At 56.9% G+C, this 24,739-nt stretch overlaps 4 protein-coding genes across 6 annotated transcripts; 3 read left to right on the top strand and 1 right to left on the bottom strand.

Moving 5' to 3' along the window:
* The first annotated feature begins 1,806 nt into the window (after window positions 1-1,806).
* Window positions 1,807-10,215, top strand: PDIK1L (PDLIM1 interacting kinase 1 like). Of its 2 annotated transcripts, none has more exons than XM_080381053.1 (3): window positions 1,807-1,920; window positions 2,922-4,351; window positions 6,966-10,215. In XM_080381053.1, the coding sequence occupies exons 2-3, from the start codon at window positions 4,067-4,069 to the stop codon at window positions 7,704-7,706; spliced, it is 1,026 nt and encodes a 341-aa protein (XP_080237179.1). In that variant the 5' UTR covers window positions 1,807-1,920; window positions 2,922-4,066; the 3' UTR covers window positions 7,707-10,215. The 2 variants fall into 2 exon arrangements, with proteins under 2 accessions (XP_080237179.1, XP_080237180.1); XM_080381054.1 differs by having other exon boundaries at window positions 1,846-1,920; window positions 4,050-4,351.
* A 138-nt stretch (window positions 10,216-10,353) lies between these two features.
* Window positions 10,354-18,329, top strand: FAM110D (family with sequence similarity 110 member D). 2 transcript variants are annotated; one of them, XM_080381051.1, is made up of 2 exons: window positions 10,354-15,735; window positions 16,747-18,328. In XM_080381051.1, the coding sequence occupies exon 2, from the start codon at window positions 16,856-16,858 to the stop codon at window positions 17,891-17,893; it is 1,038 nt and encodes a 345-aa protein (XP_080237177.1). In that variant the 5' UTR covers window positions 10,354-15,735; window positions 16,747-16,855; the 3' UTR covers window positions 17,894-18,328. The 2 variants fall into 2 exon arrangements, with proteins under 2 accessions (XP_080237177.1, XP_080237178.1); XM_080381052.1 differs by having other exon boundaries at window positions 11,114-11,226; window positions 16,747-18,329.
* A 151-nt stretch (window positions 18,330-18,480) lies between these two features.
* Window positions 18,481-20,303, bottom strand: LOC308061288 (uncharacterized protein C1orf232). The gene is made up of 5 exons (XM_080381060.1): window positions 19,992-20,303; window positions 19,559-19,798; window positions 19,363-19,449; window positions 19,177-19,274; window positions 18,481-18,923 (listed from the first exon to the last, which is right to left on the bottom strand). Exons 2-5 carry the CDS (start codon window positions 19,643-19,645, stop codon window positions 18,674-18,676), a joined length of 522 nt encoding a protein of 173 aa, XP_080237186.1. The 5' UTR covers window positions 19,646-19,798; window positions 19,992-20,303; the 3' UTR covers window positions 18,481-18,673.
* A 110-nt stretch (window positions 20,304-20,413) lies between these two features.
* Window positions 20,414-21,861, top strand: ZNF593 (zinc finger protein 593). Its single transcript, XM_080381063.1, has 3 exons — window positions 20,414-20,652; window positions 21,201-21,263; window positions 21,400-21,861. Exons 1-3 carry the CDS (start codon window positions 20,456-20,458, stop codon window positions 21,539-21,541), a joined length of 402 nt encoding a protein of 133 aa, XP_080237189.1. The 5' UTR covers window positions 20,414-20,455; the 3' UTR covers window positions 21,542-21,861.
* Window positions 21,862-24,739: the final 2,878 nt, after the last annotated feature.

Below are 24,739 nucleotides of genomic sequence, written 5' to 3'. Positions count from 1 at the left end.
CGCCCAGGGACCTGCGAATATTGGCAGCTGCAGCAGGAGAGAGGGGTAATTATAGCGCCGTTGCCTCTGGCTCATGCTGGGGGGGACGACAGGGGAGGGGGATGGTGGCTGCTGCTGCGGTGGCCCACAGTGACTGCGGGTGGGGGGGACAGGTGCTGGGGTGCAGGGGTGCAGAAGTAGAGGTGTACGTGGGTGCGAGAGTATGCGTGTGCATGGGTAAATGGGTGCAGGGGTGCAGTGGTATGTGGGTGCATGGGTACAGGGGTGAAAGGGTCCATAGGTGCATGGGTACCCAGGGACCGTAGGTGCATGGGTGCAGAAGTACATGGATGCATAGATGCAGAGGTGCAGGGGTACACAGGTGGATGGGTACAGGGGTGCGAGGCTATACGGGTGCATAGGTGCATGGGTACACAGGGACCATGGGTGCATGAGTTCATGGGTGCATAGTTACATGCGTAAATAAAGCATGTGTGCAGGGGTACATGGGTGCTTGGGTGAAAAAATCCATGGGTGCATAGGTGCATGGGCACCCAGGAACCACGGGTACATGGGTGCAGAGGTACACAGGGATCATGGGTGCACAGTTACATGGGTAAATGGATGCATGGGTGCAGGAGTGCATGGGTGCGCAGGTGCAGGTGGACACAGGCAGACAGGCATGGGGGTGCAGGGGTATGCAGGGACCGTGGGTACACAGATGCACAAGTCCGTGGGCGCACAGAGCACCCTTCGTGCGGGGCAGGGCAGCCCCACGGCTGTTTGGGTGCTCCTTCCGGGCAGGCTCACATGTCGACCCAGTGACTGTGCTGGGACCAGCCAAGCACATCTTGCAAAATTGTCCCCGTTTCGGCACTTGGGGCTCTTCCAGGGAGGAGTGGCACGGCAGCAGGGCTGACCAGGCACGCGGGAGGGCAGCGTGGGGGTCAGCCACCGACCAGTGCTGGGAGGGGGGCACCCAGATGTGGACCCATCCCTACACCCCCGAGCTGGCCCTGCCAGGGACTGGCATTGATTAACTAATTGCTTCTGGGCTTGATTAAGGGGATTCGTGGGAATGGAGGGTTTATAATGCCCTAATCAGCTTTCAGAACCCACAAGGGGCTCGTTGGCCCCTAATTGGCTTGGGGCAGCTTAGGCAGGGCTGGGGGCACTAATCACCACTGGGCTCCTTCCCAATTAACCTGGCAGCGGCAGGAGAGCAGTTGCTCTGGTGGGGTGTATCTGAACGGCCTCTGCTTGGTCTCTGCCAGGCTCTGAGCAGGGGGTGGCCCTGGCTTCTCCCAGAATGGCCCCGTGGTGGGTGGGCAATGGGTGGAGGAGACAGCGGGGGCCGTGACAGGAGCCCTGCGCCCCCAGCTCCTGTGCACGGGGGGCACCTCCAGCCCCGCAGCCTGCGGAGTAAAAGGGGCAACGGCAGAGAGCAGGGCACAGAGAGGAGGGGACAGCTCAATGCCAGGAGCCGCGTCACTGTCACACAAAGCCAGAGTGCAACCAAAGATGCAAGGGACTGTACTGACTTTTATTTTTTTCTTAATGCAAAGCAATAAATTAATAAATAAAAAGACCAGAATCCCCAGAACAGGAGGGCCGCTGACGCAAAGGGGGGGTGAGCGCAGCGGTGGGGGCGGGGCAGAAGGGGATGCACAGGCCGGCGTGCAGCACCTTGCACCGGGGGCTGCAGGCGGCGGCGGCGGCGCGCGCGGCCCGCGCAGCGCGGTAACAGCGCGCGCAACTCCCGCGCCCCCCGACGACAGGCGCGGGGAGGGGGGGGGCGCGCTTCCCACGCCCCCCTCGCCGCTCGACCAATCAGGAGGCGCACGGAGGGCGTGTCCCGCGCGGGGCGTGGCGGCGGCGGCGCAGGGCGGGGGCAGCCCTATAATGGCGGTCGGGCGGAGGCGGCGCGGCGGCGGCGCTGAGGTAACGCGGGGTCTGGCCCGGCCCGGCGGGGAGCGGGGTCGGCGGTTGCCCCCTCGGGTGCGTCACAGTGGGGGCTGCGCCGGGCCCGGGCGGGGCCTGCCCGCTCCAGGTGTGTGGAGGGGCCGGTACCTGCCGGGGCGGGCTCCCCCTCAGGCCGCGCTCCCCCTCAGGTGGCGGGCTGCGGGGCGAGCGGTGCCCCGGTAATTAATGTCCCTCCGGAGTGGGGTCCCCCGGGTGCGGGTGGTGTGACAGCCCTTGCGGAGCCTCCCTGGAGGAGCAGGGTGAAGAGGAGGGGGGTAATTTATTGTATTCCGTCATTATCGCCGCTAACGAGGCGGCCGGGGAGGGCCGTCGCCTCCCCGGGGGGCGCGGGCCTGCAGGAGGGAGCGGGGCCGGCCCAGGCTGTCGGCCTTGCCCCGGCCTGGCCCGCTCCCGGCCCCGCGCCTTGGCCTGCGCCGCCCTGCGCCGGGCAGTGGGCCTCGGTGCGTCCCCGAGCCCCCGTGGGCGTGGCGGCGGGCAGGTGGCAGCCCCCAGGCTCGGTAGGGTGCCGGGTCCGGCCCGGTAGTGGCACACGGCTGGGCTCCCGACGTGGGGGGCCTTTTTCTGTTCATTTTGAACTTGGTGTGATAGTGTTCGAGGAACGCAGGCTTGCCCTCAAGAGTTGTTTGGCTGCTGGGGAGGTGACAGGTCCTGCTCCCCCCTCCTGCCTGGGAGGGGCTGTTGGCTCAGCCGATCTTAATGCTGAGGCCATAACCTTAATCTGTTCCTCACCGTCTTGCTGCAGGTGCAGGCTCAGTGCGGTTGGTGAGCAGAAGCTCATGGTAACTAGTTTCTCAGGCACATCACATTTTGGTTCAAAGTGTTCCTGTAACTGCATCACAGAACTTTGCTGAAAGGTTATAGTCCACCGTAATATTGCTCTGAGACTGATGATACCTTTTTTCTCTCTCTTTTTCTTTTTTTTCTCCTTTTTTCTAAAAAAAACCCAAACCCTAAACTAGTGGAAATACTTGAAAGCTTCTTACTAATAACAGGCTGTTTAGATGTGGTCCTTATTGCCTGGTTTACTGACATAAAGAGAATTAAATTTATCACTGGCAGTCTTACAAACTACTTTAGTTCTGATACACTAGCTGTGACTTATTTTTTTTAAGTTTGTTTTGTATTTTGTTCAGTTTGACCAGTGATAATTGGCTAGCCAAACTTTTGTTTTTTTCCTGTCTATAGTCAGTGCCCCATTTTTGTTTGGTTGTGTGAAGGTGGTGCTGGTGTGTTTTGGTTTGTGACTCTTGCAGGGAAGTGTTCAGGGAAGGACATAAATCTGTGGCAGTGTTTGGTGGCATTGTTTTTTTTGTGTGTGTGTGTGTCTTGTTTTACTTATAGAGCAACATCTTAACTTCTGTCCTTGCCCTGTTAAGCAAAAGTGAAAGTTAGATGCTGAGTACAAGCTTCTGCAGTTACAGCCTTTAACATTTTGTAACTGTATAGGCTCCTCATTCAGAGGAGACTAGGTGAAAAATTGTAGTAACATTTAAAAATACACTGGAAGTGATCCGAAGCATCCTCCTATCTTAGTATCAGTAAAAGATTTTCATGATTAAATCGTAACAGCAAAATTTACTTATGCAGTCACCTCCATAAAAGGCAGTACTAATTAAATCTGTTACTGCCCAACCACAGGCTTCAACTAGAACCTCTTCCCTGCTATCCCAGGCGTGGATGGAGAACATGATACCATACTATTATTCCCACAGATGTTCATGGAAGACACTGAGAGAAAGGAGCAGGAGCATATGTGATAGTCCTGTCTCTGCACAATCCAAGTCTAGGTTTGAATTGTTGCCACCTTGAAAAACTGGGCTGTATTTGAAATCTTAATAATCCCACCAAAATGATGTAATTTCACGTTTAACTAGTCCGTGGCAACAGGTACAGGTTTACAGAATAGCTTCTGGAATGTTCTAGCACTCATATGCAGCGTTGCATTCAGTGTAATGCTCGCAGGCACTGCCCTGTTAATTGCAGGGGTTTGGTAGGCCTGGTATTGCTGCACCAAGCCCTATGGGGGAAAATACAGCGCAGTTCTTGCTCATAAGTTTTAGTTCTGTGGGTTTTTCCCCCTTCCCCAGAACCCTTGATCTTGAAGATGGTGAGTAGCCAGCCTAAGTACGATCTAATACGGGAGGTTGGTCGTGGCAGTTATGGTGTGGTGTACGAAGCAGTCGTCAGGAAGACCTCTGCACGGGTTGCGGTGAAAAAGATTCGGTGCCATGCTCCAGAGAACGTGGAACTAGCTCTGCGTGAGTTCTGGGCACTTAGCAGTATCAAGAGCCAACATCCCAACGTCATTCACCTGGAGGAGTGCATCTTGCAGAAAGATGGTATGGTGCAGAAGATGTCCCATGGCTCCAGTTCCTCCCTTTATTTACAGGTACATGAAGCTGAGGTAATGGGGTGGAAGTAATTAACATGGATGTGTAGCTGGGAGGGAAGGAGGTGGGTAGCTAAGATCACTCTTTTTGGAGGTGTGCTTAGTTAGGAGAGGGTACTGTTTGCATTGCTGACACCCCAAAATTATTATGTATCTTTAAAAGAGCCTATCTATTGAACAGTCACCTGTATTTTGTGATTTGAAGCCATGCCACTCAAAAAGGCTGCAGGGTTTTTTTAATGCAAACCTGCTTTGATAATTTGAGGAAACACCACAGATAGTGGTGCGGGAGGGAGGCACAGGCTGTTGTATTACTTGGGAGAAGCCCTGCTGCAGTGTTAATGAGCGGACATGTACTAATGTCTTGGGACATAGCTCTGAAGAATTTCTTAGTCTCAGATGTCCTTGGAAGAGGAAGTAACCATCTTGATTTAGGAAGCCAACACTTAAAATTCTTTCAGAAATAATAAGCAATTTGTAGCATGCGGTGAGCTGGTTTTCTTTTTTGAATATAGAACTACTAAGCTTTTCAAAGAGAGATAAAGGTATACTAAATAAGGGAATAAATGTCGCTCCCCCTGTGTGGCTACTGAGAATATCCTTTAAGTCTCCTTTAAGTTTGAAGATGCATATTTTTGAAGAATAAGTACCTTTGGAAAGACTTTGAAAGATAATCTGGTTCATTCCCGTGTCAAGATGCTGCCCCAACTACAAATCATCCCCTGGCAGAAATTTGTGTCTCTGGTTTAGAAAGTCAGTAGCCTGCTCAATGTTTATTGTGTCATCCCTAGTCAGCTTTTATCATTTCAGTTTTTATTGTTGTCATTCTTGCATGTCTAATGTAGGACCTTTTGTTAGTGACCGTTTGTCTGACAACCCTTCACAGCTGTCCAGGTCCCATTGTGCTGAGTGCGGTACAAGCCTGAGAAAGGATTCTTGTCTTTATAAACTCTCTGTAGCTTGGTGGTCATTGCTGACCTGCTTTCACGAAGGGATTAGGGTAAAATAATACTGGCCAGCTCGTGGGAGAAATTAGTGCCTTACCTTCTAGTCATTAGTGGATCTGTGAGAGATGGCATCAGACTTGTGGATGGCTGCACAGGGAGGAGCTTAAAAAAAAAACAGGGTGGAACTGCAAGGTGGGGAAGAGCTTCCAGATCACCTGCAGCGTTGGGTTTTGATGCTAGTGCCTGTTAACAGTGCGACGTGTAGATCTCACCCCTGTTGGGTGCAAGCTCTACAGGTCGTTTTCCTGCTCCAGAGAGCAAGGAGCAAAGGGCAGGGCTGAGCTGACTCTGAAGAGACTGGGATCACTTTATAATTAACAGCATGTGCTAAAATAGGGAAAATTGGATCTCCCTTGGCTTGGCCCTCTCCTCTCCCCACTCCAGGTGATCCTGCATTACGGAGCTGAGCTGGTGCAGCGTGCGGGGAGGCTGGCTGGGGAAGGGCTTTGGGGCAGATGCTTAGCTGTGGTCAGCTGAACTAAGTTGGGTGAGAGTCCTCAACTAGCCTGGTGCTGTGGTGCTTTGCTACTGTCACAGCCATGGCAGCGGGTTTTGTTGTCTTAATGCTCTGAACTGAGGTGCAAGTACAGCTTTGGTAAAGCCATGTGGAGGGCAAAGCCGTGTGTTGGTGCTCGCTTGGCAAAGGAGACTCCCTGCTGTCCTGTGATAACTTAATCGCACTGTTATTGACTATAAACCCTAAATACATAATTTTCTAGTTCTGACATGGATTTACTGTTTTAAGGTGGTCTGGTTTGAGTACTAGTTGTGCTAGCAGTTAGGGAGTGCTATAAATTACTCTTGGATGGAAAAGGTCACTTTTTTTTAAAGCACTTTAAAATGCGCCTCTAAATATTAATAGCTACCTTAATTTTTGAAAGCCTGTAGGAGCTACGTTTGGTTTGGTATACATTGGTTTACTACTAACAGAAATAATTGCAAGACTTACCTTCTAGCACATGCTAAGATCCACCTCAGAGGAGCTGAAGAGGCAAATGTGTAGCTGTGTGAACAGGATTAGTAAAACTGATTGCTGGTTCTACTTTGCTTTTTGTGTGCAGCAGCTGTTAGAACTGGCTGCTCGAGCTACTCACTGTTATACTGTAGAAAATAGCTAGTGGATCGTGATGGTGGGAAGGGTGTTACGTGCACGTGTAAAGAATGGAGAACGGGCTTTAAAAATGTATTGTGGTGCCACTTCATCAGCAAAGGGCAAATACAACCCCCTGCGCTGTACGGACTTACTTAATAAGACTGTTTATACATTAAAGTTGTTGGCAAAATGGGTGGGACGCTGTCCAGCTGAAACAGATAGGAGTGCAATGGCTTAGTAGTATCTTTCAAAACACTGTTATCTGGGTCTAGCTCTCCTTCTGGGCAGGAGCGTGAACTTGATATGCTTCACACGCAGAAAAATGAGGCTGTCAAATACATTGTGATTATTTTTTTTTAACATCGGAAATTTTGCATAAAGTTTTCTTTTCACCAGTTACAATCTTGCTCTCTGGATTGTTGAGAGAAAGATCCAAACTTCATACATTTTTCCATCGTATCTTTACATTTCTGTGATCATCAGGTGGTTATGACATCTCTTTTCCTTGTTGCAGCTTGTAGAGACCTCATTAAAAGGAGAAATAGTCTTTGACCCCAGAAGTGCTTATTACCTCTGGTTCGTAATGGATTTCTGTGATGGAGGAGACATGAATGAATATCTGTTGTCCCGAAAGCCAAACCGCAAGACCAACACCAGTTTCATGCTTCAGCTCAGCAGCGCGCTGGCGTTCCTGCACAAAAATCAGATTATTCATCGTGATCTCAAACCTGACAACATTCTGATCTCTCAGAGCAGGATGGATGCTAGTGACTTGGAGCCTACCCTGAAAGTAGCTGATTTTGGGCTGAGTAAAGTATGTTCAGCCTCAGGACAGAATCCTGAGGAACCAGTCAATGTAAATAAGTGTTTTCTATCAACTGCATGTGGGACTGACTTCTATATGGCCCCCGAGGTCTGGGAAGGACACTACACTGCCAAGGCAGACATCTTTGCATTAGGGATTATAATCTGGGCAATGTTGGAAAGAATCACGTTTATAGATACCGAAACAAAGAAAGAACTTCTGGGGAGTTACGTCAAGCAAGGGACAGTGATTGTGCCTGTTGGAGAGGCGCTTCTAGAAAACCCAAAAATGGAACTGCTCATTCCCGTAAAGAAAAAATCGATGAATGCTCGAATGAAACAGCTGATCAAGGAAATGCTGGCTGCCAACCCACAGGACAGACCTGATGCTTTTGAACTGGAACTGCGATTAGTCAACATAGCTTTTAAAGACAGCAGCTGGGATACGTGACCTGCCAAGTCCTGTCTCTCTCTCAATCGAGCTGCTTATCACCCAACTGATGGTGCAACTTCATGGCAGTAAAAGAGCCTGAACTCAAACCTGCGGGGTGTAGTTTGTACCGAATGAATCCCTTTTGAGTTTCATGATAGGAATGTTGAGTTGGCCGTTGTGTTACTGATGCATTGATGTGTATAATAGCAGGATGTTGGGGATGATGTTTGTGTGTGTATGCTGGCGGTGGGATGTCTTAAGAGCTGAGACCTGATTTCCAGCGTTAATGTCTTGGAGTATTTTGTACATTCCAGTTTCCTCCTGTCAGTATTAGGAACTCTTGTGGGGGGAAAAAAGATTTGCATGCTGGTAGTGCAGATCTTCAGGCTTTGTAGAGTACTTCTGTGTATATATTTATGTATACGAGTGACTGGGAGTGTATGCCACTTTTCTTAAATTATTTGCTATGGGTCTGAATGATTGAGATCTGCTAGAAAACTAGGTGAAGATCGATGAGAAGCATTCCTTCTCCAGGCCTGAATAACTTTATTATTTATTTTTGTTATCTAATGTCAAAGGTAGGGTCCGAGACTTGACTTTGTAGACACACAAAAAAAATGCAATGCAAGGGGATCAGCAGTTTTTAAAGTGCTGACCTGACTGAGCTTGTCACCGAGGGAGTCAAATTATAAATGTATGCAATCAGGTGCTAGCATGTTGGCTAGTTCATTAATCATTCTTTTTTTTGCTTTCTTTGAATAATTTAATGCTTTATGAAGTCAGTTAAATCTACAGTTCCACAACATGCGCCTTACTCTTGTATCTATAATCCAATAGCACCTTGAGGTTTTATCATAGCAGAGTACTGTGGGCTTAAGTTATGCAAAGGTGGATGAGAGAACGCTGCAGCAGAGAGCATTATTTTTAGGGTTCTTCAGAACGTGCTGACAGCAGCTTTCCCGTTAACTGAATCTAACTAGTAATAGTGATCGTGGCCTCCTCCTTTCTGGCGCTGCCTCTAACCTGGCAGTGATGAGGAGATAAAGCGGTGTGACTGTCTCTCTCCTAGAGCACACCTGTTCTCAAACATGGAGAATACTCAGTAACCAGTATGTGAAAGGTATTCCTGTGGCAGCCTTGGCTGATTCTTTTGGGCTGGTTTTCCTCCTTTTAAAGAAGTAATATTTCTTTAAAAGCACAGATGGTAGGATGGAAAGCTTTGAAGTAGTTGAAAGGCTGCTTGTCCCCAGCTCTTAGTCCACAGAAGCAGATTGATATGCTAGAGGTTTCACTGAGGCCACCTGACACTGTAGGGCAGACAGAAGCTGCTTTGTAGTAGTGTAACACTTTGTTCTTTTGGGTGCAGGACTATGACCTTTCTTGTGAATTTGACCTTTTGGGGAAAAGTAGTCTCAAAAAATTGCCTTTTAAGCTGCAACAGAGGCCAGCTTTCTTAATAAAATCAATGTTTTATTTCCCCAATCTTACCTGAAAACTGCTGTATTTCCTTGTATAATTTGCTGCTTAGATACTCTTCCCTCTTAGTGCTGTGACAGCAGTTCTGATTGGTGTTTATTCTGCCCAAGTGTGAATAAACAGCACAAACAAAATACAATATTTTTTTTTGTACTTCCAAAAGCAAAGGATTCTGATTCTACCAAACTTCTGAGGCTTTACGGACTACAGGCAGTTCTTACTTGGTGCTGTTCAGAACTGGTGGCAGTTACCCAGGGGGCCTTAGTCCTTAATTCTTGTTATTTTGCAAAACCTCTCGCTGTCTGTGCCAATGCAGTTTCACAGTACTTGCATTTCAGGGTGGTCATTGGATGAGTCACGTTTTAAGAGGGTATATAATTTTTCCACGTTAAACTTGAGAGCTTTTTAAAAATACATTGCAAACTTCCTCCTCTCCTGTGCACTCAAAAATCAGAATTAGCTATGTTATCTTAAAGCATGACTCTACTACAAACTAATACTACTCACCTTTAAGACACTTAGCAAATCATCTGATTACTCTCTGAAGTATTTCAGAGGATGAACACTGAAGGTGCTGCCTGCCTGCAGTACAGAAATGAGTGAACGGCACAGGAAAGTTGGGGTGGTTTTGACTCTCGAAGTGTTTCTTTGCACTGATTGCCACTTTAAAGGGTGGGGGTACCTGAAATCCCTCTCATGGTGCTTACTTTGCCTTGCTGTTGGGTGACACTGTTTCCTTGTCTAACACTTGAATAGTAGTCCTTGAGGTCTGTGTTCTGTTTGATTTTTTTGTTGTTGTTGTCATCTGAGGTCTTTGTTTTTAAAACCTTTTGATAAATCAAGTCGTTGTAGCAGCTACAGAGTTATTCACCAGCGTGACACAAAGTCAAGATACTTTTCAGCACTCAAAAGACTTTTTTTCCAAATCTTTCTTTAAAAACTGTAAAATATATTTTATGGAGAATTTATAATAAGGAAGATTGTGTAATTTATTAAGTTCATGACTCTTTTTGAAATAAAATCTGAATTTTGATGAAGTTCTTGAACTTTATGCAGAGAAATGCTTTTTTTTCAGTTAGCACAATGTCATCTACCTGTGAGCAAAGATCTGGAGAGGTTTATTTGCTGTGCAGGACAGGAGTAAGCCATAGTGCTTCATCACAGTTATACCCGAAGTGATCCTAGGCTTGTAAAAGAGGCTAGGTTGGCTAGTAGCTGTGTTGCTTGTCTTCTGTGAGTAGTGGCAGTGCCAGACTTCCACCGATGTGTAATGTGCTGCTGGAGGACTTGACAGAGCGAGACCAAACTGGATGTGAAAACAGAGCTGGCTCCTGGACTGGTGGAGGTGAGCCATGTCTGTGTGGACCCTGTGGCTGCTGCCGAGCCCTTTAAGAATAAAAAAAGGTGCTCTTCTGGGTGTACCTCATTTTCAAAGAGGGGATTAAAGACTAAAAGCAGCATTCTTGTATCCAGTATGTACTTGAAGTTGTTATTACAAGCAGACTGAATACCACCCTGGGCTGTAAGGAAATCTCTGGCAAGCTCTGCCTACCCCACTACTGGTACTACTGGATTTTTGAGGCTGCAAATAGATGCTGCTGCTGTCCTGGGCACTGCCACTCCTCTTGCTGATGCCTTTCCCCACTAATTCCCACGTGTGCTGGAGTAGAATTTTGCCCAAAAAGCTGCCAGCCCTTGTCCTGTGGGTGGGTGCCGTTTGTGAGGGACGGTGGCCTGCTGGTCTGTGTGCCCCGAGAAACTCTTTGAAATAAGAGTGAGGACACACCATTACTTATATGTGATACAAAAGCCTATTAGTCATTTGCATGTCTTAATTAAGTGCCCTGGAACAAAGGGTTGTACAGACTGGGAGTGGGAATAGTACAGGCTGGAAATGCTGTAAGGTGTTTTATCTTTGCCATTTCTTTATCCCCCGCAACAAACCCCAGCCCAGTCATCTCCTGCGTGCCGTGTACTTGCTTCGTCGCCTGCGGATTCCTGCGTATCCTGGTGCTGGAAACAGGCAGATTCCCCACCTGGCAGGAGCTGTGTGGTTAAATCAGTAAGTCAATGCAGTTGTTGCAAAGGAGGAAGGGATTGAAATTTAGATTATTTTTTATTAGAGGATAAACACCTTAAAGGAGAAAGGCCACCCCACTTTGATTAGTTGTAAGAGTGGTGATTTTAAATACAGAGACAAGCTAAATTCCCCTCCCCCTGCAAAATGAAGACAATTAAGCCTACATACTTGAAATACATCTAGTCCATAGGGGAGGGGTGAAAACTGGCAAGGAGATGCCCTGGTGCAGAAGTTAGATGTAACTGAGGCTGCATCTCTGCTCAAATAACCCACCCTCTGCTGTGTTTCCTTTGCTGTGCAGGATGCTGAGGCCTGGGGCTCCAGTTTGCCCGAGCTGTTGCCTCGGGCAGGGTTTGGTTTGGCGATCCTCGCTGGGCTGGGGAACTAGTCTTGTTTGGATTTTCACTTTGTGTTGGTTTAAACAGCTTTTCCTTTGCCGCAGCCCCTGCACGAACTGCAGCGTAATGGCAGATGTTGCTTTGTGGTTGAGATAAAGTCCTGTCGTGGGGAGCCTGAGCCGCCTGCCTGCCTGCCCCTTGGAAGGGTGCCCTCGCTTCAGACAAACGGCTTGTGGTGGTTTTTTTCCACCCTGCTGCGTGGTGGGTGGCTGCACAGATACGCTCAGGTGGCCTTTGGACCGCAGGCAGCGTGACGGGCTGGCTTTTTGTGTTGCTTTTCCCTTTCCTCCACCGATGTCCCACAGATTTTCTATGGGGTATCGATCGTTAAGGTGCTTTTTATTGTTAGCTGGCGGTTTGTGTGGTGAGCACAAGGAGTCCTGGTTAGGAGTGTTTAAACACAAACTCTATTTAATGGACACTGCTGAGCACTGACTGTTTTGTTTCCCTTTTGGTCACAGGAGCTGCAGAGCTGTTTATGCAATGTGCAGTTTCTCTTTTTAAGTGCCATGAAGGAAGAGGGGTGTATCTGAAATGCCACAAATGGTCCAGAGTATTTGCGCTCTTTGGGGAGAGGTGGAAATACAAGACTGAGCTGCTGTGGATCTCTGTTCACTCGCTCTGTAAGCGGTTTTGGGGAGTCTGAGGCCGCACGCTCTTAGAAGTTTGGGTGACCTGAAGGATGAGCCAGCAGCACCACTGCATCACTGCGAAAGGAGCCGCAGCCCAGGCCACCTTCTTCTTAAATCCCTTTGTTCCCAGGTGAATTTCCCGATAATTTGGGTGCCTGAAGCAGGCAGGAATTGTGTAAAGGGCTGCAGTTTGTACGGAGCAGCCAGGGCCAGAGCAGGGGCCCGCGGTGAGCTGTGGGGCTGAGCTGGCAGGAGCCGTGGCCGCTCTCCTTGGGGCACCCCCGTGTGCCCAGCTTCCATCCCGCACTCCACCAGCTGAAGCGTGCTGGAGGACACAGCTGACGTGCTTTCCTTCTGCTGAAGAGAGCAAAGGGAGAACTGCTGCCACAATTGCCATTGCTCAGAGGCCTCTTCAATCTCTAGGGTTTGAGATAAAAACAGATGCAACCTAAAAACCTTTGTGGGTGCCTTGTAGCAGGTAGGTTCAGCCCACATGCTCATCTCTGACCCCAGGGAGGCTTCCTTCAGTGCTGGCAACTCCTTCCATCTTTTGCTGTCTTTCCTGTCTGTCCCCGTGGTCCCAGTACTGACCTATTTTGCTTTGCAGACACCAGGCAGCCAGCAGAAGCCTGTCATCACCCGCTGTGGGTTTTGAAGCCACGTTGAGGATATGAATATCCACAGGAGCCTTGGTGTCTTCTCCTGGGCCCAGCTGCTGTCTAGTTCCTTCTTGCACAGACTTGTGGATGGCTGCCTTAGATTAGGTGGTAGTTTCAGATTTATTCATGCCCATTTGAGCCCTTGATATTTTTAAACTTGTATAGCAAGCCTTCCCCTCCCCTCTCCTGAAGGAAGGCACCTGCACCCTGGGCCTTCTCTGGCTTGCAGCCACCCAGCTCCTGTGGGCTGCTCTTCAAGTGGTGGCATTTGCATGGACCTCTCCACCAGAAGGGGCTTTTGTGGGCTGTAAAAAGTAAACCAGCAAGTAGAGACAGATGGCTGTCTTATCAGGTGCTGCAGTTCTGTCTGCACCTGGTTATGGTGGAGTTAAGGTGTTTTGGGTTTTTTTTTTTCTTTTTAAAGGAGAAATGCATCTGGAAAGGATGACTGGCTTCAGCTCTCCTGCTGCCTGTGGGCATGGCAGCTTCTGGTTTCCCCTGCCTATTTGCCTGGATCCATTGGAGTAGCGCTGGGAGGGAGCCCTGTGCTGGCCGTGCTGCTCTGCTGCTGCTCCTCAAGCCTGGTCTGTGGGTTGTGACATGGGGACGTCATTAGCAGGGCTGAGAGGGCTCTGTCGTGAGCTGGGAGGGAGCAGGGCTGTTTAATTAGGAGCTAGGCATGCTCTGACAAATGGTGTTGGAAGGAGGAGGATCTGTGCTCTGGGACTTGTAACCTTTGAGGACTTTCCCAGACTTTTCTCACCTACTACAGGGGCTGGAAGTTTCCATACTGGCCCCAGCTGTGGCTGGGTTTTCCCCGGGATTGCTTTGCTTGCCTGGCACTGTGCTCGCTCGCTGGTGAGCTGGGGGGGAAGCAGAGCCCCACTGAGGAGCCGAGTGTGCCCTGTGAGAGCTCTGAGGAACCTGAAATAAAACCAAGGGACTCTGAGCATCCATGTGACTAAGAAAAGACACCTGGTGCATTCACAAGGGGCTGATGAATTGGGTAAATCCCTTCCTAGAAGCTGAAGTGACAAAACCCCCATCTCCTCCCTGGGGGATGCTGATGCCAGGAAGGACCCCTCAAATCATTCCTTTTTCTATCCTGAAGGGAATCTGTCTTGTCCAAATAAAACTGTTGAACAGCAAGGGGCTGGCAGGTGCTCCGAGGAGGAGCTGGAGCGGAGCGCAGTTGCTCTGGAACAGGCAGGTATTTGGTAGGAGCATCCCATGGGAACTGCCTGCATCTGCCAGAGAAAGGTGAATCCAAGGCTGCTGTTACTCACTTGTGGTTTTACGGGAATGGCTGCCGGGATTCCAGCTTGGAAAATAAAACCTGTCCTAATAAACAGTGATTCATGTTGCCTGGAGTTAAAAATAAGGTCCTGTCAGCTGCCCCTCTCCCACGTGGGAGCGTAGGCGCTCTCATCCCAGGGCTGCCACAGCTTCTTCCATGACTTGGCCCCATCCTTTTCCCTTCCCCTTGCGTCTTGGTTTTTCACTGGGTGGTGGTGCGTTTTTTTGGGGGGTGGGGGTGTGGTGGTGTTTGAATGCCTGCATAGCTCAGACAAGCTCTGGCCGCTCTCATCCTGCTCAGCCTCCATTTCAGTGTCTGTTTTTGTCAGCGCAGGAGTCCCAGCCCCTTCCTGGCACCGGTGCTGTCGCCCAGGGAGGTGCTGGATGCGGAGCCAGCCCCGGTTCCCGGCACCGCTCCTGAGCAGCAGCGCTGCAGGAAGGAACTGGGGTGGGGGCCAGCAGTGCTGGGGGCCAGGTTCCCCCCTCCTCCAGGGACAGAGCACCCCGGCCTGCGTGTCCCAGGCCAAATGCCGTGACTTTGTCCCTGCTGGGGCTTCCTGAGTCCCTGCAAGCAGCCTGGGCTGGGCTGTGCCCCAGCTCTTCATCCATGCTGGGTGCCAGAGAGATGGGGGGAGCTGGGGGGTCCCTAGGGAGCACTGGGGGTTTTCTGTGACCCTGCTCCAAGGGGCTGGCAGCCCAGCTCGGAGTGCAGCATATCTTTCCCCTGCTGGCTGCTGCAATGCCACGTTTGCAGTCCCCTGGGCAGGTGCTGGGGGGGGGCGGCGGGGTCCCCCTGTGGGAGCACTCAGCCCTCGGGAAGGGGAGAGGGCAGTGGTAAAAATAACGCCTGGGCTGGCTCCAGCCCCTTGTGGTGGCTTCCTGCGATTTACAGCCCTTCCCGGGGGGAAGAAGCAGGAACAGGCCCAGTGTGGGGCTGGCTTTGACCCTTTCGCCACCAGCAGGGAAGGTGCCAGAAGGACCCTTCCTCCCTCATCCCTTGCCAGCTGGGGCAGGATCCTGGGGAAGGGGATCGTGGTGGGCTCCTGCTCCTGAGCTGCACCCAGTGTCTCAGGGTGGACATAGAAGGAGAAGCTGCCAGAGTGAGCGTGGTTTCCCTGTCCCATTCCTGATGCCTCCCGTGCTGGGGGGACAGAGAGACTCAGTCCTGTGTGGGAAGAGGCAGAGATCTCTGCTGCGGATCCCGAAATCCCGGCCAGGCTCCCCTAAGGAGGTGGTGGGAGGAGAATTGCTGGCAGGATGCTGGCTGGGCAGGAGCAGGACTCCAGGGTGTGAAGGCTGGGGCACGGGGGTCATGCTGGCGGGGTGGGCTCCTGCTGATGGGGCTGGGCTGGCAGGGGTTAATGGGGTGGCTCTTCCTCTTCCTCATCCTCTATAAGAGGCTCCTGCCGGCTCTGGGCTCAGTTTGCTGCCAGCAACCAGAGGGGCAGAGGCTGAGTGAGACAGAGCATCCCTACATCCCATCCCTGCATCCCTGTGTGGGCTCAGGTGAGTGTGAGCATCCTCTGCCTGCTGAGCCGCGGCTGGGCACAGGTCCTGGCAGCGGGGCTGGGCTGGGGACCCTGCAGGTGCGCTCGCACGAGCAGTTGCACACTGGATCTGCCGGGGCAAAGCCGGTGGGTGACGGGACCATGTGCTTGGGACACCTTCCCTCGAGCCGCGCCGGAGCTCTGCCTGGACTGGGGGAAGCAGGGAGCTCATCCCTTGGGAGCACAGGAGCAGACAAACCACGTGCCTCAGTTTCCCCATCTGTGCACCAGGGGTGGGTGTGGTGTCACGGCCCGTGGGGGGGTGTGGGCAGAGGGCTCCTGGGCTGTTCACTTTCTAGTGAGCCTTGCTCTGGCTGGTCCCCGCTGTCACCCGGGGAGGCTGCGGGGCTGGCTCAGCCGCTGGCTTTTTGTGGCTATTCAGGCCTTTTTGCTCAGCAAAACCATCTGCTTTGGGCATTTACAGCCCCCAGCTCAGGCTCCAGACCCCCTTCCCCCAGCACCCACCTCCACCACCAGATTCACAGCCAGGACCCACATGGGTGCTCGGGTACAGCTGAGCAAGAGCCGTGGCAGCCCAGGGCTGATAAAAGCCCCCCCGCATCGAGCAGGAGAGGTACCTTCCCTCCAGGGAAGCCCGGCTGCAGGAAGCATGGCACGGAGACTCCCAGACATCCCCCAGCCCCTGCCCTGCTGCCACCGGCCGCGGCTGCTCGCCAGCTCTCCCGAGCACGGGCTTTGTTCTGCTGGCCCTGCACTCGGGAAGATAAGGTGGCCGGCTCCGGTATTTTTTCCTGTTGGAAGCCGCTCCTGGGATGCGGGTGAAGCCGGCGGATGCTCGGCGCTTCTCTCTTCCTGCCCGTGGATTGTTCCTGCCTGGGCTGCCAGGGCTCGCTGCCGGCTGCCTGCCTGCTTGGGATCGCGGGGACCCCCGGCTCTGCTTCACCCCCCATCCTCCTCCTGCCACTGCTGCACCCTCGGTGCTGACCCCGGCTCTCCTCTCTCCTCCCAGGGACGAATCCAGGAGCTTCGGGAGCCTCCCCAGCCGCAGCACAGAACCCCCCACAGCTGCTCAGCGGGGACCAGAGCGCCCAGGCGTGCCATTTCGGGGCTGGGGGGTGATGGTGCCCCTGGGCAGCCCCCCTCTTGCCATCTGCACCTCCAGCAACCTGCGCCTTGTGGCCCCCAGCCACGGCTCCCCCCTGGCCTGGCTGAACCGTGGCCCTGAGTGCCCGCGGGAGCCGGGGGGCGGCGGGGGCCGCACACCCAGTGCCGTGGAGCGGCTGGAGGCTGACAAAGCCAAATACGTCAAATCCCAACAAGTCATCAACAGCCGGCAGGAGCCGGCGCTGCGGGGCAGCTCGCCCCGGCTCTCCCCGCGTGGCCGGCGCCTCCTCGCCTACCAGCAGTGTAACGAGCTGTGCCAGGGCTCAGAGCTGAGCCGGGAGGGTCCCAGGAAGCTGCCGTGCCCCCAGTCCCCTGTGGCACGCCGGGCCGGTGGCAGGCGCCTGCTGAGGCCCGACTCCCTCATCATCTACCGGCAGAAACGGGATTGCCCAGGCACGGACAAGGAGAATGCCAAGGGCTCCGGGCTGGTGCGACGCCTCTTCCAGGGACCCCTCAGAGACAAGCCCTCCAGCTCTCCCCCAGCCAAGGGGCTGGGCGAGGGGCCACCAGCCCCCCAGAACCACGAGACTCCCATGCTGTGGGTGCCTGTGGAGAAGGAGAAGGCGAGGACGCCAAGTGCCGGCAGTGACGGTGGCGGTGGTGGCATCTTCCCTCTGCCAGGCAGCCCCATGGCACAGCCCCCCCAGCCCCCCGGCAAGCCGGCGCTGGCTCTGCGCATCTCCCTGCCGCTCTCAGAGCAGGAGCGGTTCTTCAATTACTGCGGGCTGGACCGGGCGCTGGTAGAGCTGCTGGGCCAGGAGCGGTTCGGGCCGGCGGGCTGGGATAACGCCTCGGCTCGGCCCCCCGGCTCCTGTGAGTCAGAGCCTGGGCAGGCCTCGGGGGGCAGCGAGGGGGATGCGGGGCCGGCCAAGGAGGAGCCGGACAGCCGGCTGGGCTCTGCCGTCTCGGTGGTGGAGCGCAACGCCCGTGTCATCAAGTGGCTCTACGGCTGCCAGAGAGCCTGGGCAGCTGCCAAGGAGTCCACCGTCTGAGCAAAGACAGCCTGGCGGGGGATGAAGCCGCCCGTGTAGCTCCCACTGGCTGGATGTGGCCCCTCGCCCTCGCGGGAGGTGGGCGACAGGCTGGTGGCATTCACAGTCCTGGTGCTATGGGGCTGCTGCTGGCTGGGAGGGCCACCAGGTCTACCCCAGAGCCAGGGCGGGGGCACCTGAGGGGCAGGTGGGGAAGGGGCTCCCCAGGGTGTGTCACCCTTTGCCCCCAGGGCTGGCAGGCTGCTGCCCCAGTTCTGTGACCCATCTTCATCCTCCCTGTCTCCAGCCCAGGGTGGTGGGATGGACCTGCAGCCCCTATCAGCTGCAGGCTAGGGGGAGTAGGGGCAAAGCCTGAGCCCCCCCACCCCCATTGCGGACAGTGCCCACCCCACAGCCCCCTCCTCCCTAGAAAAGGGGCTGCTGGGGCCAGAGCAGTGCTCAATAAACCTGGTTTTGTTGGGTTTTTTCTAACCTGGCAGCATGCGTGGTTTGTGTGGGCAGAGCCCAGGGTGGGCAAGAGGATACTTCGAGGCCGGGGGTGGCAGCTCCCCATCCCCACCGTGGGGGCTGCACTGCTCCAGGGGCGCTGGGCTGCTGGGGGGAGGGTGAGGGCAAAAAAAGCACCAGGCAGGGCTCGAGGAAAAGGGGCACCTCGGGGTCTTTAGTGCAGACACGTAGCCAAACCCCCCCAAGGAGGTCTCAGCTGTGGGCAGGGGGCTGCCCACCAGCAGTAGGGGGGGGCACTCACACTGCTGGAGAGTCTGGCCAGCACATTCTCCTCTAGTTGCCCTTGGGGGCATTTTTATTCCGGATTTCAGCCAGTTTGCTGGCCAGGAAGCCCCAGTGGAAGGCCCCTTCCTCTGGCTCCCGTAGGTCGCTGCCATCGTCACCCGGCGGCTCCCCAGGGCTCTCGCCTGGCTCCGGGGGGGGCGCCTCCTTGTCCGGCCCTGACGCCTGCTGCCACTTGGTAGCAAAGAGATCCCAAAAGCTGGGCGCGTTCTCAGACGGGGGCGGCTCGGCGGCCAGCGGGCTGGGGAGAGAGGGGGGACAGGGACATTGGTGTGGGGACCCTTCTTGCCAAGTCCCACAGTGACCAGGACTGGGACGGCCCCCAAGACCCACCTCGTCCCCCCTCCATGCTGGCTCTCCTGCTGCACCCCCAGCCCCATGGGTGTAGGCAAGGGAAAGGGATACAGGTGACAGGACAGGGGGGTGTGGGGGCTCAGCAGCTCCCAGGGGCTTGGTCTGGGCTTTGGGGGGTTCCCCACCAATCTGCAACTTACTGGTCTGCGCAGGGCTCCGGGCTGAGCAGCTGGTGCTCGTCCTCACGGGTGAAGAGGGATGAAAGCGTCCGCCAGCCCCGGGCACCCACCCCCTGCACCTGCGGGGGAGGCAGCACCAGGCTCACTGGGGACCTCCAGGTCCCAGCAGGCCCCCCCCGTCCCCACTTCCCCCAGCCCCATCCTTACCTTCCTTGCCAGCTGGGACATGGGACTGGGTCCCTCCTCCATCAGCGCTGGGGGCTCAGCTGTCTCCATCAGCTCAGGGGGGTCTCCCTGCAATGAAGCCCCCAGGTGAGGGCAGGGTGCAGGTGGCGGGGGGAGCAGGGAGGTTGGTCACCCTGCTTCAGGGGGACCCAGGCTTGGTGGTGACCCCCCATCTTACCTCTTCCTGCAGCACCCCGTCCACCCGTGCCCCCCCCAGGGTCTGCAGCACTTTGGTCTTGTAGAGTCGCCAGAAGCCCTGGGCCATGGTGAGGGGCTCAGCGGGGCCTGGAGCCGGTGGGTGCCGTGGGGAGCAGGAGGGGTGGGGGGCTGGGTGCCCCCGTGCCGCCCTGGTGATCCGGTGGCTTCATTAAAGTTTCAGGGGCCACTTCCAATGCACAAAGGGGAACCTGAGCCCGGCCTGAGCCAGGGGCAGCGCAGGGACAGCGGCTCTGGTCACCCCCAACACCCCCCTCTGTCTCCCTACCCCAGCCCCCAATGCCCTTGGTCCACAGGGGACCCCCAGGGCTGGGGCCACCCCAAGCCCAGAGTGCAGAGCAGGCGCTGGGGCTCGGGGCCCCCCCCGCCGTGGCTCCCCATCTATAATTAATCACCCGGGGTGGAGGAAACACGATCGGTGCCGGGACACGCTGCGCTGAGCACTGCCCAACTCATCACAGCAGTGACCCGGGCAGCACAGGTGCCCGTCACCCCCTGCCCGACGCCAGGCCCTGTGCCCCATGCGGGGACAGCTTGGGGACGGCTGCCACCAGGTGCTGGGGGCTCTTTGGGGACGGGCCTTGGCCCCCCTGCCCACCCCGGGGTCGTTCCCGGGGTCTGCGCACGGCGGTAGCGCAGACACATGCCGCTGAGGGCGTGGCCTGTTGGCCCATAGGCGTGGGCCCCGTGTTGTGGGCGTGGCTTCACGACTCGTGGGCGTGGCATCAGGCCCGGCGTCCGCACTGCGCCTCACGGAGGGGCGTGGCTTCCTCGTTGTGGGCGGGGCGGGAAGAGTGGGGCGGGGCTTGCGGCCTCCCGCGCCTGCGCACTGCGGAGGGCGGTGCGGCGTGGGGCCGCCATGTCGCCGCGCAATGGCCGGCGCACCGGCGCGCACCGGGCGCACTCCCTGGCCCGGCAGCTGAAGACGAAGCGGCGCCGCCGCGACCTGGATGAGATCCACGGGGACCTGCGGCCCGAGAACGCCGCTCGGCTGCTGCGGCAGGAGCCCGACCCCGACCTGCCGGGCTGCGCCCAGTTCTACTGCCTGCACTGCGCGTGCGTGCGCCGGGGCCGGGGCTTGGGGGGTCCCTGTGATCCCGGGGGGGGGCTGTCCCCGTGCCCCCGGGGTGTGTGTGTGGGTGTGTGTGTGTGTGTGTGTCCCCGTGCCCCCGGGGATGGGGGGGGTGTGTCCCCGTGCCCCGGGGGGGGTGTCCCTGGCTCCTGGGGGCGGCTGTCCCTGGCTCCTCGTGGGGGGGTGATGTCCCCTGGCTCCTGGAGGGGGTTGCCCTAGCCCTGGGCGGGGTGTGTGTGTGTTGTCCCCTGGCTGCTGTGGTGGTTTACCTGGTCCTGGGGGGGGTGTCCCTGGCTCTTGGGGGGGCTTGGTCCTGGCTAGGGGAGCTCTGACACCTGGAGGGGGGTCTTGTCCTCATCTTGGGAGGGACCCTGGCCCATGGGGGGAGCTTGTTCTGGTGTCAGAGGCGACCCTGGCCCATGGGGGACTGGCCCTAGGTGTGGGGGAGGGCCCTGGCCCCTCAGTAAGGGCCCTCCCCTGCCCCGCTCCCGCCTCGGGATCCCCCTGACCCCCAGTCTCTGCCACCCCGCAGGCGCTACTTTGTGGACCTGACCAGTATGAAGGAGCACTTCAGGTCCAAGGTGCACAAGAAGAGGTAAGGGGGGGCTGAGGCCGTGGCCCCTGCTCCCACCTCACCGGGGCAAGGCAGGTGCTGGTGCCGGCCCTGGGCCCGTCTGGTTTGGAGGAGCTGGGCTGAAATGCTCCAGCCCTCCTCCCTGCCCCCCCGGCAGGCTGAAGCAGCTGCGGGAGGCACCGTACACGCAGGAGGAGGCCGAGCGTGCCGCCGGGATGGGCTCCTACATCCCCCCCAAGAAGGTGGAAGTGCAGACCCAGCCGCTGGAGGAAGTCACCGAGATGGAGACGTCCAGCTGAGCGCCAGGCGGCTCCGTAAAGGCCTCTTTGTCTTCAGCTTTGTGAGAAAAACATGCCCTGGCCCAGCGTGCCAGCGAGCAGGAACGCCGCTCCTCCCGGCATCCCTCCTCGCCGGAGCATTAACGAGAAGAAGGAGCCAGCAAGACCCCGGGTGCCCTCGCTGCGTGTCCTCCTCCTCCTGGGCGAAGCGGCAAGCGCTTGTTCCCGACACGCTGGCGTGACTGTACGCTCGTCTCTTTGTTTTTAAAGCGGTTTTAGGGCCTCTCTCCTTTGGTCAGAGGTTTATGCCGCTGACTCGCCCATTAAAATATGTCATCCAACAGGCTGGCGGTGTTGGGAGCTCTGAGCGTGAGCCAGGCCCTGGCTGGAGCGTGGCAGCTGCCCCTTGGGGTGGGGGGTGTCCTCTCCGTGTCCTCCTCTTGAGCACGCAAAGGGAAATACTGCCAGTCTGGAGGGGCAGCCTTGTCCTGCTGCCCCTGTCCTGGCAGGGGGTCCGGCTGCCCCTGCCCTCCTGGCAGCGGGTTCCCAGCTTACGGGTAGCAGCTGCGGGGCTGGTTTTTAGGGGAATATGTGCTGAGTGAACTTTTCATCAAGCACTTGGGTACGTAGGGAGCAGCTCGTGGTGCTGGTCCTGCCCATTTGGGCCTCGAGGTGCTGGTGTCCCCCTGACAGGGACACTTTGAGGCTCCTGTTCCCTAAAACCCAAGTGAGTTCACCTGCCAGAGAGCTGTGGTGGGATCAGCCTCCCCACCTCCCATCCCCCACACTGATGCTGCTGCCATCTCACCCGTGACCTGGCTGTTGGGGGTCTTTGTGTGACAATGCCAACCACCCGCCGCGGTGAATTCCTGCAGTGGGTCTCCCCGATGCAGCCCTGACAGCAAATCCCTGGGGCTGGCGGGTTGATCCCTCCTGCCAAGCCGGGGGCGAGGCGCTGGGCTGGGGCAGCAGAAAGGCAGAGCCACAAGGCAGCTGTGCTCGTCGGGAAAGGATTTATTCCACGTAGCCTGCTCGGATTTGTGTCCTCTGCCCACCCTGGGGAGATGGAGAGCGCTGCAAGCCCCTGCAGCTGTGTGTGCATGGGGGTTGGCACCGTCCCAGTGGGATGCGCCTGCCCAGGGGACACATCACGGACCCCCGTGGCCCCATCTGCCCCCTGCCCCGTTTTTTGCAGAGGCTGGGCTTGTCCCAGCCCACCTCCCCCTCCGCCGCGCCGTGTTACCTAACAGCGCTTGGTGCTGGCCTCCTTTCCGCAGTGCTGTGGCCACAGCACGGTCCCTGTGGGGACAGGGGGGCTGCAGGGCTGCCAGTGGGGTGCAAGGGATCCCCCCGGACCCCGCTGCTTGCGGGGGGAGATGGAGATGGGTGCAGCACTGGGCTCCGCCATCCATCTCTGTTCAGCCTCTGGTTTTCTTGTAGCCGGGTCCTGGTGGCTCGGGCAGGGGCTCGGCCGGCAGCTCTGGAGCGGAGGTGGCTTCTCTGCTCTCCATCGCGGGCCGTGAACCGGCTCCCAAAAGCAGGGACAGGCGGGGGACAGAGGTGCATGTGTCCCCCTGGCCGCAGAGCATCACGCCGCCCAGGCGTGGAGGGAAGGGCTGGATGTGGCGCAGATCGGCTGGAAAGCTGCCACAGCCAGCAGCTGCGCTCAGGTGGGGGCCAGCGGGCAGAGGGGGACCCTGGCACCCCCCTGGGCACCGTCCCCGCAGCCCCAGCAGCCCCCTCCTCACGGCTCCGGTGGGGCCTTGGTGGGGCTGGCCATCCTCCGGGCGCTGTAGAAGGAGAGGCAGAGCCCGGCGGCTGCCAGCAGCAGGGCCAGGGGGGTCAGCAGCCCCCCCGGCTCAGCCCCCCGCCCTGCCGCCAGCTGCATCTGCGGGGGGAGAGGGGAGCGCCGTGAGACCCCGAGCCCCAAACCCGCCGGGGACAAGGGCTCTGTGGCCGTGCCCTGAACGTCCCCATCATGCTCAGCTGCAATGTAAGGGCGATGGGGGCTGCTGCGTGGCCCCCCCAGGGTGTCCGGGGGTGCTTTTCCCACGCAGCACTTGGGGCTCCCCCGCAGCACCCTCGCTGCGAACCCAGAGCCAGGATGTGGCCAGGCACAGCTCCCGTGGCCAGCAGGCCTGGTGGGCAGCATGGGCAGGGTGCGGGGGGTCCCCATGGGCTCCCCCCCCCCACCCTCCTTCCCCCTTACCTGGAGCAGACGGAAATACCCTGGGGTTAAGCGTCTGGGGCGGATGATCATGGCGCAGCGGGGAGCAGCAGGATCAGGCCCCGTGGGTCAGCAGCAGTGGGGCTGGGCCTCTGCCCCCCCAGTCCTGGGACCACTGTGGTGGGGGGCTGCGTCTGACACCCGCCTGCCGGCCCTGCAGCCCCTTCGGAAAGGGCGGCACGCGCCCGGCGAGCACCGAGCAGCTGTCAGCCGCGATCAGCGCCTGCTGCTCCCCCAAGCGCACACGCCGGGGCGGGGGGAGATGGGCGCTGAGGCGCTGGCGGGGGGGCCGGTGGTAGCCCAGGGCAGATTTGGGGGGGCCGGAGAGCTGAGCTCGGCTCAGGGGCAGCCCCTCCACAGGCCTAATGGGGGCTGCCCCCTGCCTCAGTTTCCCCACCTGCAAAGGGAGGGGTGGGAATTATGCCGGGGGGGGGTGGGGGGTGGGGGTGTCACCCCCCCTTCCCCAAAACCCCCGGGCAGGGGGGAGGTGGCTAAGCAGGGGCTGTCCTGTCGTCCTGTCGGGTTGTGTGGCCAAACCTCACAGGGCACCTGTCTCCTGGGGGACACCCACTGGTGTCATTAGTTCTGTTGGGTCTCAGCCCTCGATGAGCTAGCTGCATGCAGCAGCTGTGGCTGGCGGGGGGAGGGGGGGGGCCCCGATCTCACCCCCCCGATCTCACCCCCCCCCCCATCTTACTCCCCCATCTCACAGCGGAGCCGGGGGAGGCTCCCTGGGTGGGTGCTGTTTCCCGGGGGGGATTTTGGCTGCCGTGCATCACTGGCTGGTGACTCAGTGGGGTGCGTCGCGGGGCCTCACCCTGCGGGGCAGGCAGGAGGCCAGGGTGAGGGGCACACAGTGGTGGGGACACGGTGAGGGGCGGACAATGAGGGGCACATGGTGAGCGGTGCACAGTGAGGGGGACACGGTGATGGGGACATGGTGAGGACCACACGATGAGGGGCGCACAGTGACGGGGACATGGTGGGGGGGC

The sequence above is a fragment of the Falco punctatus genome, assembly GCF_963210335.1.
Source record: "Falco punctatus genome assembly, chromosome: 3".
Classification (NCBI taxonomy): domain Eukaryota; kingdom Metazoa; phylum Chordata; class Aves; order Falconiformes; family Falconidae; genus Falco; species Falco punctatus.
Note: the sequence above shows the minus strand (reverse complement) of the source record. Positions and strands in the feature narration are given on the sequence as shown.